This window comes from Motacilla alba, chromosome 9, assembly GCF_015832195.1.
Source record: "Motacilla alba alba isolate MOTALB_02 chromosome 9, Motacilla_alba_V1.0_pri, whole genome shotgun sequence".
Lineage (NCBI taxonomy): Eukaryota > Metazoa > Chordata > Aves > Passeriformes > Motacillidae > Motacilla > Motacilla alba.
This window is the reverse complement of record NC_052024.1, coordinates 16,548,653-16,565,101: the sequence shown is the minus strand read 5'-3', so window position 1 is coordinate 16,565,101 and position 16,449 is coordinate 16,548,653. Positions and strand designations below refer to the sequence as shown.

Below are 16,449 nucleotides of genomic sequence, written 5' to 3'. Positions count from 1 at the left end.
GAGGGTTGTGGGTAATGGGTGGATGTACCCAGCTGTGGGGCGGAGCACTCGTATCCCGCCTTGGGTGCTGGGGTTGGGCCTCCTTGGGGTGGGACTTGTGGGCTGATGCCCACCCTAAACAGGCAAGTCTTGGGCCAGGTGTTTCCTATAAGGGACAACCCCTCGCTGGTGCAAGCTTCCGCCAGGCACGTGGGTGCACCAAAAGGCCGTGTTGCCCACCCAGGCTGGCACTCCCAAACTAGCACCCCTCTAAGAAACCCCCGGGAAGCTGCCCTGTTTTATTGGGCGTGAAGGCACCGTGCCCTGCACCCCAGCACTGCCGAGGGAGCACAGCGGGCGGAGCGGGGGTCTAGAGGTGATGGTGGGGGGGCTCCATCTGGCCGGGTGCTCGGCACTGAGGGGCTGACCGAGGTGAGTGCGGATGGCGGAGGTTGGCACCGCGCTGCTTTGCATTTTCAATGACAGACCCATGCCGGGTGCTCGGGAGAGTGGAAAAATCTTATTTGTCACCTGCTGGCGATGCGCGGAGGCTCCCGCGCCGCGGCTAATCTTGGGGAAAATGAGGATGCCGGCGGGGTGGCCCGCGGGATGGGCAGGCGGAGCGGGGCCGGCGGGATGGGTGATGATGAGCACCGGGCCACGGGATGCTCACACCCTCCGGATGATCTCTGGGTGTGTTGGCCCCATGGCACGGATCCTGCTGTTGGGTGTGCGTGGGCTGGGCAGCGCTTGGACATCCAGAAGCAGGTGCCCTGTCCCCCAGCCCTGTCTGCAAGGGGGTAAACTCTTTTCTTCCATTCCAGCACCAGCAGCGGCTGCTTGCCTCGCAGTACCAGTTCCACAGGTTGGCATTGCCTGCACATCCTCTCGGGGCACTCAGCGAACCTTTTTTGGGAAAGCCAGCATTTGGAAGAGGGTGCAGGCACTGCCTGATGCCCCATATTTACCCACAGGTGCCCATCCCACAGCTGCTGTACTCTGGCTTTTTGAGATGCCAACACCTGCGGGACACCGCAGCGCTCTGCGGCCAGCTCAGATTTATCCATTATTTTATATCCACACGCCTTTAATTTTTACAGCCCTGTTGGAGCAATACCCAGGGCTGTTAATAACACCAGGCCCTCCCTGCCCCCCATGTGCATCCATCATGCTCCAGCCGAGGTACCAAGTGTGTCTCAGGGCTGGGTAAGTGCAGGCATGGGGACTCCCATGCCCCTGTCTTCCAGCCAGCACCCTCATGAGCAGCAGGGTTGGATTCCCTGTGCCCACTCATGAAGCAGCCTGACTGGGTATCCTTGCATCCCACTGGGGTTGGTGATACCTGGCTGCTTAGGGTGCCCGAGCCTGAGGTGTCTCTCTCGTGGGATTCATGATTCTCTCTGCCTTGGTGTGTGCCCCATGAAAGCTGAGCTGCAACACCTGAGCTTGTGTTTAGTGTGCCAGGGCACGCGTGGATGGCAGTGAGTGCTTGAGTGTGAGAATGTCTGTGAAGGCACAGTGTGTGTCTGTGCTGGTGCATGTCTGTGTGTGTGGGTGCACACATGATGTACTTGTGTGTCACTGCCTGTGCAGGTGGTGCTGGGTCTGGCTGCTGCAGAGGGCACCGTGCCCGGGCCGTGCCCAGCACCCCAGCACAGAAAGAGCAGCCTCAGCAGCCCCAGGCACCGAGAGCTGTGCCTGGAGCCAGCCCACAGTACCCACAGGACAAGACAGCAGGTCCCACATTGCTGAGCCACCTGTGCCATGACAAGCAGGGCCCCATGCCACAGCACAGCACCCAGTATGTGCTGTCCCTCCCCAGCACCCAGGAGACCCAGAGCCCCCTCTGAGCACCCAGGGATGTGCTGGCACGGGAGGGTGAGGGTAGCAGGGTGTCCCTGAGCACAACAGGCAGGACGGCCGCGGGGGGCCAGAGTACCCAGGCACGGCAGGGGGCCACTGTGGGAATTGCTGGCCTATAAATCTCCTTGCTGGGCCCCCCCGTGGCAGAGCAGCTCACGATATTTATGTTGGGGATTTATCTGCAATGCAGTTTAATATTCCCGGACCTTTGCGTGTGTGTTCGAATGCACGGCTCCCTCCTCGTGCCACCCCTGCCACCCCCGTGACCACCGTCTCACCCGGAGCCTTTCAGGCAATGTCTGCTGCCCACCCACAGTCCTGTCCCCTTGTACCCGCTCTGGCAGAACGGGGCCGGGCCGGGCCGGGCTCCCAGGGTGCCCAGGCAGAGAGGGGGTGCCGCGGGGCCGGGATGCTGCTGGCACAGGCTGTCGGCCGTGCCCACCCGTGCCCCTCCTGGGTGTCCGGCTGCTGGGGGGTGGCGGCAGGGTCCCCGCAAGGGGGGGTGCCAGGCGGACTGGCACTGCCAGCCCTGTGCCAGAACCCCCCCGGGGTAAAGGGGCCCAGGGACACCCCTGCCCTACCTCCCCGCCGGCGAGGATGAGGTAAGGCTGGCGGGTGGCACAGGGCTGCTTCTTTTGCATAATAATCTCGTTAATGGAGCCTGGCCTGCGGGAGAGCCGGGCTGGAGACACCACCCCCTCCCCGCCCCGCCGCCTCCCTCCGGCCCCGCCGCTCCGCCAGCCGCGGCGCGGGGCGCGGAGCGGAGCGCGGGGCGCGCAGCCGGACGGGTGGCGCGGGGTCGGCCAGCCCCCGGCAGCCTCCTGACACCCCCTGAGAGAGCCGGTGAGCACCCCCAGGGCCCCCCGAGCATCCCGGACAGCGTCCCCGAGCATCCCGGCAGCGTCGCCACAGCATCCCGGGAGCATCCTCCAAGTATCTCGGTGAGCAAACCACGAGCGACCCCCGAGCACCCGCGTACTTCCCCGGCAGCAGAAGGAAGATCATCCCCCCAGCATCCCTCGAGCACCTCGGTGAGCAGCCCGGGGAGCAGTCCCCGTGCCTGCCGGCGAGCTCTCCCCGAGAATCCCCCGAATATCCCGGGGAGCACTTCCCGAGCATCCCTCGAGCAACCCTCGAGCATGGCCCCGAGCACCAAAGGCACCATCCCGGCCGGCATCTCCCTAGCACCGCCCGAGCATTTCCCTACCATCCCGGCAAGCACCTTCCCGAACATACTGGGCGGGCAGCATCCTCCGAGCATCGCGGGCAGCATCCCCCGGGAACCCCCGAGCATTCCCTGAGCATCTCGGGCAGCGTACTGAGCAGCATCCCTCGAGCTTCCTGGGCAGCCCCCTGGCCCCCCACGCTCTGCCGTGCCGGCTGCCATCCCCGCTAACTTTCCGACGGCAGCAGCTCCCTGGCACGGGCACTCCCGGGCTGCGGCGCCGGGGCACAACTTTGCCCAAGTTACGGAAGGAACGGGGCACGGGGGAGCCCCGCTGCAGGGATACTGGCCCCCTCCCGAGCAGCTTTTTGTCCCCAAGCCGTCCTCTCCCACCTGCTATTCCGAATACCATTCTGCACCAAGCAAGAAGTAGGGTCTCCTTTTGAAGCGCCCCCCCCAAACCCATCTATGTCCCCACCCTCCTTTCCCCGTGGGCAGACCCCCTCCTCCCCAGCATGTCACCCTGCCTGTCGTGCACCAGCCAGTGGAGAGGGGTCGGGTGGATGGTGGTGGTGATTGTGGGGGAATGCTGTGATGTGTCCAGGGGGTGCAGGGTTCCCCCCAGACTGGAATTAACTTTGTTCACACATCACGCACCACGCCACAATTTGACACAATGCAATGCAACACGGCGCACCCCCACCCCACACAGCACAATGCAACACCGCCCGCCACAGCGCAGCGCCACCCATGCAGCCAGTGTGGGGCCACACAACCTGACCCAGCCCACGGCACCCCAACCCCACAGCTCCCCTCGCAAATCTCCCCAAAGCCCCTCTTCCCCAAGCTGCTCACCCCATCCATACCCCACCCAGAGAGGCCGGGATCCCTGTGCTCCTCCTGGTTGGGAAGGGTTCTCACCGTGCTGAGTTTGGGTTCACTGGAACACCTTGGACATCCACCCAACATGGGTGCTCTGGCTGGAGCGCTGTGTGGGTGTGGGGGGTGTGAGATTAGCGGTGCCAGAGACTGAAACTGGCCATCATGCAGGTGTCCTGCATGCAGGTGACCTGCCCTGTCACCAAAGGAACTGGCAGAGGGGGCAGCCATGGGGTAGAGGTGCCACTAAGCTCCTGGCAGTATGGAACAATCTCAGTGCCAGCAGTGGGGCACACGTGGGGATGGATATACAGGCAGCAATGACGACAAGAAGCAGCCCCCCCGCCCTTGCTCCTCCCAACCCCCCCTTATCCACCTCTGCCTTTTCCAGGAGCTTCCTTACTCACCCGAACATCACCACTTCCCCGTGGCAGGCACATCTCCGGAATGAACTGTGGGCTGCCTGAGCCTGCTCTCCACCTGCCCTGAGCCCCCCGCACCAGTGCTGCTGGCAGGGAGCCCCATCCCCGGCCATGGAGAAGACCTACTCGTTGACAGCACACTATGATGAGTTTCAGGAGGTGAAGTACGTGAGCAAGTACCAGAGCGGGACGCTGCCCAACGGCTTCGCCCTCCAGCTGGGCGCAGGGGCCAAGAAGCGCCGTGGGGGGCTGCCGCGCTGGAGCCGCCGCGAGGTCTGCCTGCTCTCGGGGCTGGTCTTTGCTGCGGGGCTCTGCGTCATCTTGACGTGCATGTTGGTCCTCAAGTACCTGGCGACCGAAGGGGACAGCTACTGCCTGGAGGGGTGCCAGGAGAAGAAGGCCTTCCTGCGGGCATCCCGCTTCCTAAGTGCCAACATGGATGCTACCATCGACCCTTGCCAGGACTTCTACTCCTTCGCCTGTGGCGGCTGGCTCCGGCGACACGGCATCCCTGAGGACAAGCTGGTGTACGGCACCATCGGGGCCATCGCCGAGCAGAATGAGGCCAAGCTGCGGGCGCTGCTGAGCCGCCCCGTGCGGCGCCGAGCCCGCGCCTCGGCAGAGAGGAAGGTCAAGGAGTTTTTCCGCTCGTGCCTGGACCGGGCTGAGATCGATCGGCTCGGCCCCCGGCCCATGCTGGAGGTCATTGGGGAGTGCGGTGGCTGGGATGCCCCTCCGGACCGCAGGGACATCAACGAGCTGCTCTACAAGACGCAGGGCGTCTACAGCGCTGCCGTGCTCTTCTCCCTCACCGTCAGCCTGGACGAGAGGAACACTTCCCGCTACGTCATCCGGGTGAGGGCACCGTGCCCCTGCGGCTGCCCCTGGCCCCAGCCACCCAGCGGTGCCGCTGACACCTGCCTGATGTCACTGTCCTTGTTGCAGAGGCACCGAGTGCCTGCGCGGTGTCTGGGCTCGGCTGTAGCAGACGGCTGGGGTGGGGACCCCTCCTGTCCCTGGGGACCCTCCTGTCTTTCCGACATGGGACCCCTGTGTCAGGCTACCCTGGGCTGAGGGTGGTGCCTCCAGGACAGGGCTGGGGACACAGGCAGAGGGATGCACCGAGTGAGGCAGTGACACCTGCCTGGGTGCTGAGGACAGCCCAGCAGGGCACCAGGGTCTCCAGAGTGCTGGCAGCCAAGCCCCTCACCTTGGCATTGTGGCTGCCACCTGTACACAGGGGGCAAACTCCAGGCAGAGGCAGGGAGATGCCCGCCAACTTCCCAATACTATGCCAGGGCATTTTCCCATGGATTTCTCAGTCTTTCCCACCCCTGCCAGACCACGTCACTCACCCTGAGGTGCCACCAGAATACAGGTGGGCTTTATCTGGCTGGCCAAGTCTCTTGGTGGGTGTGGGGGTGCAGTGGTGGGCATGGAGGGAGCACAGCCATGGCACAGTGGGGATGCCGTGGTGGGCTCGGTGGTGGGCACGGAGGGTGGGCGTGGGTGCGCATGGTGGCGGCGTGGTGGGGACGAGGTGGTGGTAATGGCGAGGGCAGCGGGGGGCACAGTGGTGGAGACGAGCCGCCCCGCTCCCTGTGAGAGGGGGGCAGTGGGATATGAGTGTGAGCGGGTGTGCGGGCCCGGGGGCTCGCTGCCGGCTCCGGGCCGCCCGTGTGTAACACTAGAGGGAGCGTGTGTCACAGGGAAAGGGTGGGCGGGCTGAGCGGGACCGGGAGCGCGGGGGTGGGACACCGTGGGCGTGGGGGGGAGATGGGTGTGACAGCCAGGGCTAAGGGTCAGGGCTTGGGGTATCGGGGGGGTGTGATTGGGGGTGGGTGTGCGATGGGTGTGAGTGGACAGGGTGTATGGGGAGCTGGGGGTGTGTGGGAGGGCTGCAGGCTTCAGCACCCGTCCGGGAAAGCAAAGGGGGCAGGGGTGATGAGGGTGCTGGGGGAGGAAGGCTGGAGGTGCCCGTGGGTGTGCGGGCAGCGCTGCGGCTGTGTGAGTGGAGGGGGGCTGGTGAAGTGAGTTGCGGGGAGCTGAGCCAGAGAGAGAGAAGGAGAGGGTGTGTGTGTGTGTGTGTGTGCACAGAGCAGGGGGACCATGGATGGTGCCTGGGTAGGGATGTGAGCATCCATAGGTGTGTGTCCAGAGGGGCGAGTTACCTGTGTGCTTGTGTGTGAGTGAGTGTCCACGTAGGTGCAAGTGTGCTCAGGTGTGTGCATGGCTTGGAGGCTGTGCCTGTGGTTACAGCAGGGGCCTGCTCTCTGCCCAGCACTCCCAGCCTGTTGCATGCTGCCTGCTGCAGCTCCAGCAGCCTCTAGTAGGAGGGAAACTGAGGCAGCAATGTGCCCATTCCTGGCGCTGCTCCAGCACACTGCCATCCTTCGGCTCCAGGGACACCAGGGCCACCCAGCGACACGGGGGAGGCGAGGGGTGCCTGGCTCAGCACAGCGCCCTCCCTCTGCTCACCCACTGCCCATCTCTTGCCCCAGATCGACCAGGACGGGCTGACCCTGCCCGAACGGACCCTCTACTTGGGGCAGGATGAGGAGAGCGAGAAGGTGAGGGGGGCACAACGATGCCTTGGGGATGCCAGGAGAGCCAGCATGGTTGGCAGACAGAGGGCACCCCACTGCCAGCAGTGCTGGGGACTGGGGTGCCACAGGACAGTGGGGGATGGCCCTGAGCATCCCCTCCCTCTGAACAGATCCTGGCTGCATATCGAGTGTTCATGGAGCGACTGCTCACCCTCCTGGGGGCTGAGAATGTGGAGCAGAAAGCCCAGGAGATCCTGCAGCTGGAGCAGCACCTCGCCAATGTGAGAGGGATGCATGCCATGAACTTTGGGGTGCCCTTGTCCAGCCCTTGAACATCCCAGTCACAGATTTTTGGGGACATCCATATCTGCTTCTGAGCAATCTCATTCCAATCCTTCCATGGGGACTTCCACTCCCAGCCCTTGGGGACCTTCATATCTGGAGCTTGGGGATCTCATCCTCTCGAGGACCTCATGGCAGAGCTTCAGGCACGCAGTCCCACATCCTGAGAAACCCCAGTCCCAGCCCCTGGGGCAACCACTCTAGCCCTGCATCTACTCCTTGTGAGACCATTCTGGGCGCTTGTAGACTCCATATACAGGTTTTGGGGACCTTAGTCTGGACCTTGGAGGGATATGTGTGCCCATTCCTCAGATAACCCAGTTCCTTGGGACCTTCTGACCAGCCTTCAGGGTCCCACTGGCAGCAGAGGGTTCCTGGGGCAGGGGGTGGGAAGGATGAGGATTGGTACCCACATTAGAGATGCCCTGTTGCCCAGTCATGTGCCCCATCCCAGTGTACTATCCCTGTGTCACCCTCGAGGCGGGCAGTGGGGTGGTGACAGCCATGCCCACCCTGTGCAGATCACGGTGTCCGAGTACGATGACGTGCGCAGGGATGTTGGCAGCATGTACCACAAAGTGACCCTGGCGGAGCTGCAGCGCATCACTCCCACGGTGAGTACCCTGGTGCCAGCCTGTCCGCCTGTCCCCCATCTGCCTGTGCCTCACATTTGTCCCCGTCCCCCTGCTCCACGCCCTCAATGCCCACCACCTGTCCCAGTTAAATCCACTTGAGGATAATGCACTCCTCTGGTGGGAGGCTGGAAAACCTGGAGGGGGTCCCCTCCAGGGTGGCATAGAGTGGGGGTCCCCATGCCCCCTGACAGTGCCTGCCCTGGCAGCTCAAGTGGAAGCGCTTGCTGGACCGCATCTTCCATGACAACTTCTCGGAGCAGGAGGAGGTGGTGCTGCTGGCCACTGACTACATGCACAAGGTGTCCAACCTCATCCGTGTGACACCCAGCAGGTGAGGGGGGCTGGTGCCCCCTGTGCCCCTGGCTCCTTTCCCAGCCTGGCAGGGGGCACAGGACAGCTGTGCCTGGAACCTCCAACCATCACCCTCCTCCTGGTGCGGGGAGCCTGGGCTGGGCACAGGAAATCTGGGAAAGCTTGTGGGAAAAGGCTGCTGTGAGCCCCACAGCATCCTGGTTGTGCCCGGACACCTGCTGAGCCACTCATGCCAGAGGACACCAGACTCATCGCACATCAGGGAGGGACGTGGTGCCAGACTGTCCCTGTGCCCCCACCAGCCACGGCCCCCTGTGTCCCCGAGCAGAGGTGTCCCTGAGCAGGGGTGTCCCCATCCAGGCACATGCTCCCACTCGCCCCTGTGCCTGGGGACATGCTGAGGGCTGGTGCTGTCCCTGTCACAGGATCCTTCACAACTACATGCTGTGGCGCATCGTGGTGGTGCTGAGCGAGCACCTCTCCACCCCGTTCCGCGATGCCATCCACGAGCTCTCCAAGGAGATGGAGGGCAATGAGAAGCAGCTGGAGCCGGGTAAGGTCTGCCTGAGCCAGGCCAACAAGCACTTCGGCATGGCCCTGGGAGCTCTTTTCGTTGAGGAACACTTCTCCTCTGCCAGCAAAGCCAAGGTAGGTGATGCTGCCTATGGGCAGGAGGCACCACGATCTCCCATCACCTTGGCAAAGTGCCTACTGCCCCCACCAAGGGCTGTCTGGCCGGTGGTGGATGGTGGGAATGCTGTGCCAGCACCATGGTGACCCACCATAGGTGCAGCAGCTGGTGGAGGACATCAAATACATCCTCGACCAGCGCCTGGATGAGCTGGATTGGATGGACGAGGAGACACGGAGAGCAGCCAGGGCCAAGGTAGTGGCCCCTAGCATGCACTCCTGTCTTTGGCCCCATCACCAGTGCAGGGGCGCATGGCATAGGGGCCTGAACCCACCTCTGATTTTGCCCACAGCTCCGGTATATGATGGTGATGATTGGGTACCCTGATTTCCTCCTGAAGCCTGAGGCCATTGACAAGGAATATGAGGCAAGGGATAGCCTGGGAGCATGTGAGGACATGGGCACATGGTGGGGGAAGATGGTGCCCACATCTGCATCAGGCTCTGTGGAGATGCCACCTCAAAACAAGCCCCCTCCTGGTGCTCACTGCTGGCAGGGTGCCCGACACCAGCAGTGCCATACAGCCTGGGATGGTGTCTCCTTCCCCAGATTGCAGCTGCCAGAGCTCAGCCCCATCCTTGGCAAGGCCTGGGGGTGCTGGTGTGGCCCAGGGACCTCATGGAGCTGACAGAGAAGCAGCTGCCCCTGTGGGCACACTGTATGGGACATGAGAACACACTTGTGACACATCTACACAGTCACCAAGGCTCTCAGGGGTGGGAGGACACCTGCACACTCTTGGGGCTGGCATCTCCCCTGATGTGGCTGTGTCCCCCCAGTTCGAGGTGGATGAGAAAACCTACTTCAAGAACATCCTCAACAGCATCGCCTTCGGCATCAGGCTCTCGGTGAAGAAGATCCGGCAGGAGGTGGATAAGTCTGCGTGGGTATCCCCTTGCCCTGGGGGGACATGGAGGGGCCCAGCATGGTGCCACCAGTGTCCCCTGTCCCCATGCCCAGATGCAGCCCACAGGCTGTAGGCAGAAGGGCACAGGATGCCAGGAGTGCCCCCCCTGCTCCCCAGCTGTGCGGAGGGATGGCACTTCCATGTCCCTCGGTGTTGTGCAGCCCAGCACCGCTGTCTCTCCTTGCAGGTGGCTGCTGCCCCCCCAGGCACTGAACGCCTACTACCTGCCCAACAAGAACCAGATGGGTAAGTGCTGCCCGCCCCCGATCCGCCCCCGGGGCGGGAGCGGGAGGATCTGGGATGGGGACAAGGCCCAGGGTCCTGTGGTGCTGGGTGATGCTGTGGGTGCATACAGGGCAGGGTGACACCCAACAATGTTCTCCTGCATCCCCAGTGTTCCCTGCTGGCATCCTGCAGCCCACGCTCTACGACCCCGAGTTCCCGCAGTGAGTGTGGGGCTGGGGGATGGCCGAGGGGTTGCCATGTCAGGGGGTCACCCCCATCCCTGCCAGCACCGTGCTCTCCACCCTCTCACCTCTGTTCCCCACCCAACAGGTCGCTGAACTATGGTGGGATTGGCACCATCATTGGGCACGAGCTGACCCATGGCTACGATGACTGGGGTGAGTGTCCCTCCTATACCCTGCCCAGATGTGAGGATGGGCTGAGGCAGCCAGGCAGGACGCCTGGGTCCCTTGGGACTCCTGGAGGTGGCGGTTGCCTCGGCAGGGGGACAGTACGACCGGCACGGGAACCTGGTGCACTGGTGGACGGAGCGGTCGTACAGCAAGTTCCTGAAGAAGGCGCAGTGCATCGTCAACCTCTATGACAACTTCACTGTCTACAACCAGAGGGTGAGACCCCCTCTCCTGCCCCAGCAGGGCACAGCTGCCCTGCTGTGGGGTCCCTGCTGCCCCATTGCTTAGGGCTGGGTGCCTGCAGGAGAACTGACTCTGCCCTGCGCAGCCCTGAGACCAACAATTCATCACACCTTAGCTTGGAAATTCCTCAGGGCATTGGCTGCAGCCTCGGTGCCAGCATGGGGATGGGGACACCTCTGTTCATGCTGTCGTTTCTCTTCTCTCGGCAGGTGAATGGCAAACACACACTGGGGGAGAACATCGCTGACATGGGGGGGCTCAAACTCGCCTACTACGTAAGTGTCCCCCCACCCTGGGTGTCACAGCCATGCACAGCTGCTTGTGCCATCCCCATGGAGTGGGAGGAGATGCCCCAAACCCTCCTAACCTCCTGCAGCCAGGGGTGGGCACAATCCTGATTGCTGGTTGGTGGGGGCTTGGGGGTGGGTCCAGGGTGGGTTTGGGGGAGTACCTGGGCCATGCTGGGGGCACTCCTTGTTCTCCAGGCCTACCAGAAGTGGGTGAGGGAGCATGGCCCCGAGCACCCCCTGCACCACATGAAATACACACACGACCAGCTCTTCTTCATCGCCTTTGCCCAGGTGAGCTCCTGACCTCACATGTAACAGCTATTGGGGCAGGAGGGTCACCTTGTGTGGGGCCAGCAGCCCAAAGGGATGGGGAGAGAGCCCTGTGGGACCCAGGGCCAATGGCCAGGAGCTGGGCTTGGCTGCATCAGCAGGTCCGGGGCTCAGGGTACAGAGCTCAGCCCTGAAGGAGCACCCCACTGTCCTGTGTTCCTGTGGACCCTACAATAATAAATCAGTGTGTCGCCCATGACTCCCAGAGGCTCCAGAGTGACATTCGATCACAAAATTCTAGGAAACCCTGCAGCCAGGCAGCTTACAACCCCAGAGACCCTACAATAACAAACATGACTCCACGCTCTCCCAACCCACTTAGACCATGCCCACAGGCTCCTGGGAGACCCCACAATAACAAATTGAATGAGGGCATCACTGCCCTCAATCCCTAACAGCCAGAAAAGCCATGGTGTCCTGGTGGCTGCCAGGACCCAGGGTGCCCCATGTGGCTTGTCCATGGAACTTTTGTCCCCTGTAGAACTGGTGCATCAAGCGGAGATCCCAGTCCATCTACCTGCAGGTGCTGACAGACAAGCACGCCCCGGAGCACTACAGGTACTGGGTGCTCCCAAAATGGGGGGGCTGGGGGCATGGTGGGTGCCAGCCTTCCCCACAGATGTCAGTGCTGTGCGGAGTGGAATGAGCACCCTTTGGAGTGCTGGTGCCAGCAGATTTTTGGTGATAGCCCTGGGGCAGGGGTGGGGTTCTGCTGGGGTGACCATGGGCTGTGAGTGGAGTGTGAGGCAGCAGTGTGGGGGGCAGGGTGTGCCCAGCTCTGAGGTCCTCCCCTCTCCCGGCAGGGTCCTGGGCAGTGTCTCACAGTTTGAGGAGTTTGGACGGGTCTTCCACTGCCCCAAGAACTCGCCCATGAACCCAGCGCACAAGTGCTCAGTGTGGTGAGGCTGATCCCCCTCCAGCAGGCTGGGACCCGCCATCCCCTCCCCTGCCTAAGTGTGACACATTGTGCCCACTCCCCAACTTCCCATCTCCCTTCCTATTCTCCAGGTAAAGGCGGCACCCTCGGGTGTCACAGGGGGTCACCCCAAAGGCAGGCACCTGCCATAGGGGTGTAGGCAGCAGAGACATTTTGGTTGGGCAGCTGCTTCCTGCCAATCCCCCTGCCATCCACTGCCCTGTGCAGTGAGGGATCCTCATTGCCCGTGGAGAAACGAGGGCATGCCCAGGCACCCCTGTACCCCCTTTTCTGTCCACCCAGCCCAAACCCTTCACCCAGCCCTACCACATCCATCCCAGCGTCAGTCAAGGCAGGGGGAGGACTCCAGTGGCTCCAAAGGGCTGCCCCATGCCAAAAGCCTCCCCTGCACAGTGCCCTCCCCACGCCAGCCCCTCCTGTCCATGCACCAGCCCCGCCAAGGTGGGGCACAGCGGCGCAGCCGGGCCGGGCGATGCCAGCCTGCCTGGGAGCGCGGGCACACGGACACTGCTGTATTTTCCGCTGCTGTTTCTGGTCAATAAAGCACTGGATATGCTGGGTGGCTGCCAGGGGCCATGGCCAGGGGATGGGAGCAGTGGGCAGCACCCCCAGCTCTGCCCACATGGCACAGGCACCCCCACTCCACGGACACCCCTGTCCCACCAGTGTCACACTGTGTGTTTATTCAACCCCCCACTGCCCGGGACTCGGTGTCCCCAAGGCTGCTGCGTCCAGACCAGGGATGCTTCAGAAAGCTGCCTGCAGGTGCCACACCGTGGGAAGGGAGGGGAACGAGAGTCTGTCCCGTGGGGTGCCCTAGGGACACAGGATCAGTGGAAGAGGGGCAGAAGGAGGGCAGGCAGGAGCAGGGCCAGGGAGGTGCCGCGGATGGCAGGGCCAGAATTCCGCTGGCGGCAGTCAGTGTAGGGCTCGATGCAGGCGGCGTAGGCCATGACATGCGCTACATAGGTCTGCTCCTGCACCCCGTGGAAGAGGTGGGCCATGGGGCCCTTGGCCAGGATGGCCACGTCCTCACCACCATGGGTCTCCGAATCCAGTGGCACAGCCGCCTGTGGCAGGTACTCGAACTGCACTGGGGAGGGGAGAGAAGGAGGTGAGGGGGGGCAATGATGGCCCCCAGCCCCACCCCACCACCCAAGCCACGGTCTTTGTGTCCTCACTGGCTGTTTCCTGATCCACGTTGGGCCGGTCAGGGCCAGGGTATCCTGGCCCATTCCCGTAGAGGATCGATGTGTAGTTCTTCCCATCAGTGGCTGTCTTGGGTGCCAGACCTGTGGAAGGGGTCATGGAGGAGGATGAGGAGGATCAGCCAAGGAACACCCGTATCATCCCTCTGGCCACAGTCAGGGTGCCACAGGGCTGGCAGTACCCAGGACAGGGCAGAGCCCCACCGAAGATGGAGGAGCCACGTAGGGTGTAGCCCCCGAAGGAGAAGACGTGCGAGTGGTCAGCGGTGATGACGGTGAGGGTCTCAGCCTCGTCTGTCATGGTGCCTGCCCGCTCGATGGCCCGGTCGAACTCCACTGCCTCCGTCAGTGCCTTATGGGCTGCACCGTCATGGTGGCCGTGGTCAATTCTGCCGCCTGCAGATGGACACCCATGGTGGGCTGGGGACCGACAGCAGCACGCAGACCTCCTACCCCCATCCCACAGCCCTCTCTCACTGGCCCCAGGGGCACGAGCCCCAACTTATCTTCCACAAAGAGGTAGAAGCCTTTGGGGTTCCTGCTCAGGATGGTGATGGCTGCCTCTGTCATCTCGGTGAGTGATGGGTCCAGGGTGGTGTTACGCACCAGGTTGTACTTTGTGTCCACGGGTTCAAAGAGACCTGTGAGGGAATGTGTTGGGCACAGCATCAGTGCCTGAGTGTCCCAGTGCCTGTTGGGTCCTGGCACAGGGGTCATTTGTTACCCATCAAATAATTCACGTTGGGGTCGGCAGCAGCAGCCAGCATCTCTGTCCTGTTCCAGACATAGCGGGCACCCTGTGGGCAAATCCCCCAGTGGGTGCCTGGCCCTGTGCCAGGGGCAGTGGGCAGAGGAGCGTCCCTGACGCGTCACGCACCGGCCGTGCCTCCAGCCACATGTCGATGAGGTTGTTCCCATCCTTGCGTATCCCGTTCTGCCTGCTGTCGGCAGGGTACTCAGGGTCCGGCGTCCCCACGGGGGTCATGTATTTCCGACCACCACCCAGGATCACCTGGATGGGATGAAGTGGAGGAAGTGTTAGTGGGGGTGCCCTGAGAGGGCTCCGTCCCTGCTCTCCTCCTCCCGTGTGCGGCGCTCACGTTGATGTCGACGTTGTGGACCAGCTGCCAGGCGATGTCCTTGCAGCCCTGCAGCCGCGCCTCCTGGGGCATGCTGGCGTCTGCGTACCAGTTCCGGTTCACCACGTGAGCGTAGGTTCCCGAGGGCGACGCGTGCTGCACCCGTGTCGTGGTCACGATGCCCACCGCCTTCCCTGCCAAACCCCGCTCATCAGGCCCCACCAAGGGCAACACAGGCTCCCCACCGCCAAGCTATGGGATGCTCATGGGGGGAAAGCCCTCAGAGTGCCACGCCGTGTCCCCACAGGGTCCCCCCAGCCCTGCATCCCCCGTTACCAGCTTTGCGGGCTCGCTCCAGCACTGAGATCACCTCGTTGCCAAATGTGGTGCTGCACTCCGAGTGGCGGGCGGCCGCGCTCACCCCTATGGTCTGGTAGTTGCCCTTCACCCCGCAGAGATAAGCTGTGGCTGTCCCTGCACTGTCAGGGACCTGCCTGTCCACATTGTAGGTCTGCCAAGGATAGAGGGACTCAGGGCAGGGGTCCCCAGTGGGGTGCCCCTCAGCACCCCGTGCCATGCTCCTTCACTCACACATGAACCATGTGGGATGGGGAGGGACCCCTGGGCTGCCAGGGCTGCACGTATAGGATAACCAAGGCCCCATGCCCAGGAAAACCATGGGCCCTTTCCAGCAAGCTGGAATTTACCTTAGAGAGAGCCACGTAGGGGAAAGCATCCAGGGCAAGAGGGGTCTCAGGGCCAGGCTTTCCCTGCTGCTGCCCCTTAAGGATGCGGGTGGCTGTGATGGTGGGGATCCCGAATCCTGGGCAGAGAGAAGGTCCTGGTCACCCTCTGGACCCTCTGGACCAGGTGCCCTGCACACATCCCACTCAGCAGAGTACTGGCCATGTCAGCCTGCTTGCTGGGGTGCCAGCTGGACTCACCATCCCCAAGGAAAAGGATGAGGTTTTTGGCTTCGTGTATCCTGGGCTGGATTTCAAAGGAGGCCTCGATGGCTGCAGTTGCCTGCTTGTTCCAGAAGGATGGATTCTCCTCCTCCGCTGGGACAGTGCAAATGCCCATCAGTCCCAGCTCACCAGCACCTGCATGCCTGGGGCACCTCTGAGGGGTACCCAGAGCCCAGGGATACTTGTTCCCTGCTGGGGCCTCATCTCACATGGACCAGGTGGTTCGGGGCTGTTTGGGGTAGGGGCAGACCATGCAGGCTTGCAGTGACTGACTGGCCCCAGGGTCCTGGGGCAAGGAACAAGGCGGGACAGCAACACCAGACATGATGGGGAGTTATCTGGTGAGTGGGATAGAGCCAAATCCACGGTAGGGAGTGGTGATAGAGGATACAGGCACTTCCCCCAGACCAGCCCCCAGCACAGAAGCGAAAACCTGGGGGAATACAGGTTCAAAAACCCGAGAAGGGCAGGGGTAACTAAGCCCTGTTGTTAGCTGGGCAGCCCCAGCTCCCCTCCCCAGTCCCTCCTTGTGGCCAGCCAGGCTGACACCCTGCTTCCCTGGGCACCCCCAGCTCCCCTCCCCAGTCCCTCCTTGTGGCCAGCCAGGCTGACACCCTGCTTCCCTGGGCACCCACCGCAGCCAGCCAGGCACCCAGCCCCGTCCTTGTCCCCACCTGGAATGACAGCGGAGCCGAGCCCTGCACAGAGGCAGAGGGTGAGGGATGCCAGGAGCTGCATGGTGAGATCTGACAGGCCAATGCTGCTGGCAGTGTCAGTAAATCCAGCAGATGAGGGAGGGACTTTGGACAGGGATCAGCCCCAGCAGGGTGTGTAGGGGTGTGTGTCACCAGATCTCTGCTGAGTGCAAAGGCCGCGGCCTGGGCTCGTGTCACCTCCTTGGCACAGCTCCCCGTGCCTGCTGGGCACAGATGGGCCTGGGGCATAGACAGGTGCAGGGACAAGAGGAAGTGCAGTGCTGGCAGTAAATCCTGCCTTGGCCACGGTGCTGTGGTGC

At 62.9% G+C, this 16,449-nt stretch overlaps 2 protein-coding genes across 3 annotated transcripts; one reads left to right on the top strand and one right to left on the bottom strand.

The window, feature by feature from the left end:
- The first annotated feature begins 2,560 nt into the window (after positions 1-2,560).
- ECEL1 (endothelin converting enzyme like 1) lies at positions 2,561-12,704 on the top strand. Of its 2 annotated transcripts, XM_038146478.1 has the most exons (19): positions 2,561-2,783; positions 4,278-5,163; positions 6,810-6,878; positions 7,025-7,135; positions 7,718-7,810; positions 8,038-8,162; positions 8,569-8,791; positions 8,931-9,029; positions 9,127-9,201; positions 9,614-9,717; positions 9,929-9,987; positions 10,136-10,187; positions 10,297-10,364; positions 10,471-10,595; positions 10,832-10,897; positions 11,108-11,203; positions 11,724-11,800; positions 12,046-12,141; positions 12,251-12,704. In XM_038146478.1, exons 2-19 carry the CDS (start codon positions 4,420-4,422, stop codon positions 12,252-12,254), a joined length of 2,286 nt encoding a protein of 761 aa, XP_038002406.1. In that variant the 5' UTR covers positions 2,561-2,783; positions 4,278-4,419; the 3' UTR covers positions 12,255-12,704. The 2 variants fall into 2 exon arrangements, with proteins under 2 accessions (XP_038002406.1, XP_038002405.1); XM_038146477.1 differs by having other exon boundaries at positions 12,046-12,704.
- A 135-nt stretch (positions 12,705-12,839) lies between these two features.
- LOC119704779 (intestinal-type alkaline phosphatase-like) lies at positions 12,840-16,309 on the bottom strand. The gene is made up of 11 exons (XM_038146479.1): positions 16,109-16,309; positions 15,411-15,527; positions 15,174-15,289; positions 14,803-14,977; positions 14,488-14,660; positions 14,265-14,399; positions 14,112-14,184; positions 13,894-14,028; positions 13,592-13,783; positions 13,361-13,471; positions 12,840-13,272 (listed from the first exon to the last, which is right to left on the bottom strand). Exons 1-11 carry the CDS (start codon positions 16,170-16,172, stop codon positions 13,010-13,012), a joined length of 1,554 nt encoding a protein of 517 aa, XP_038002407.1. The 5' UTR covers positions 16,173-16,309; the 3' UTR covers positions 12,840-13,009.
- Between the last annotated feature and the right edge of the window lie 140 nt (positions 16,310-16,449).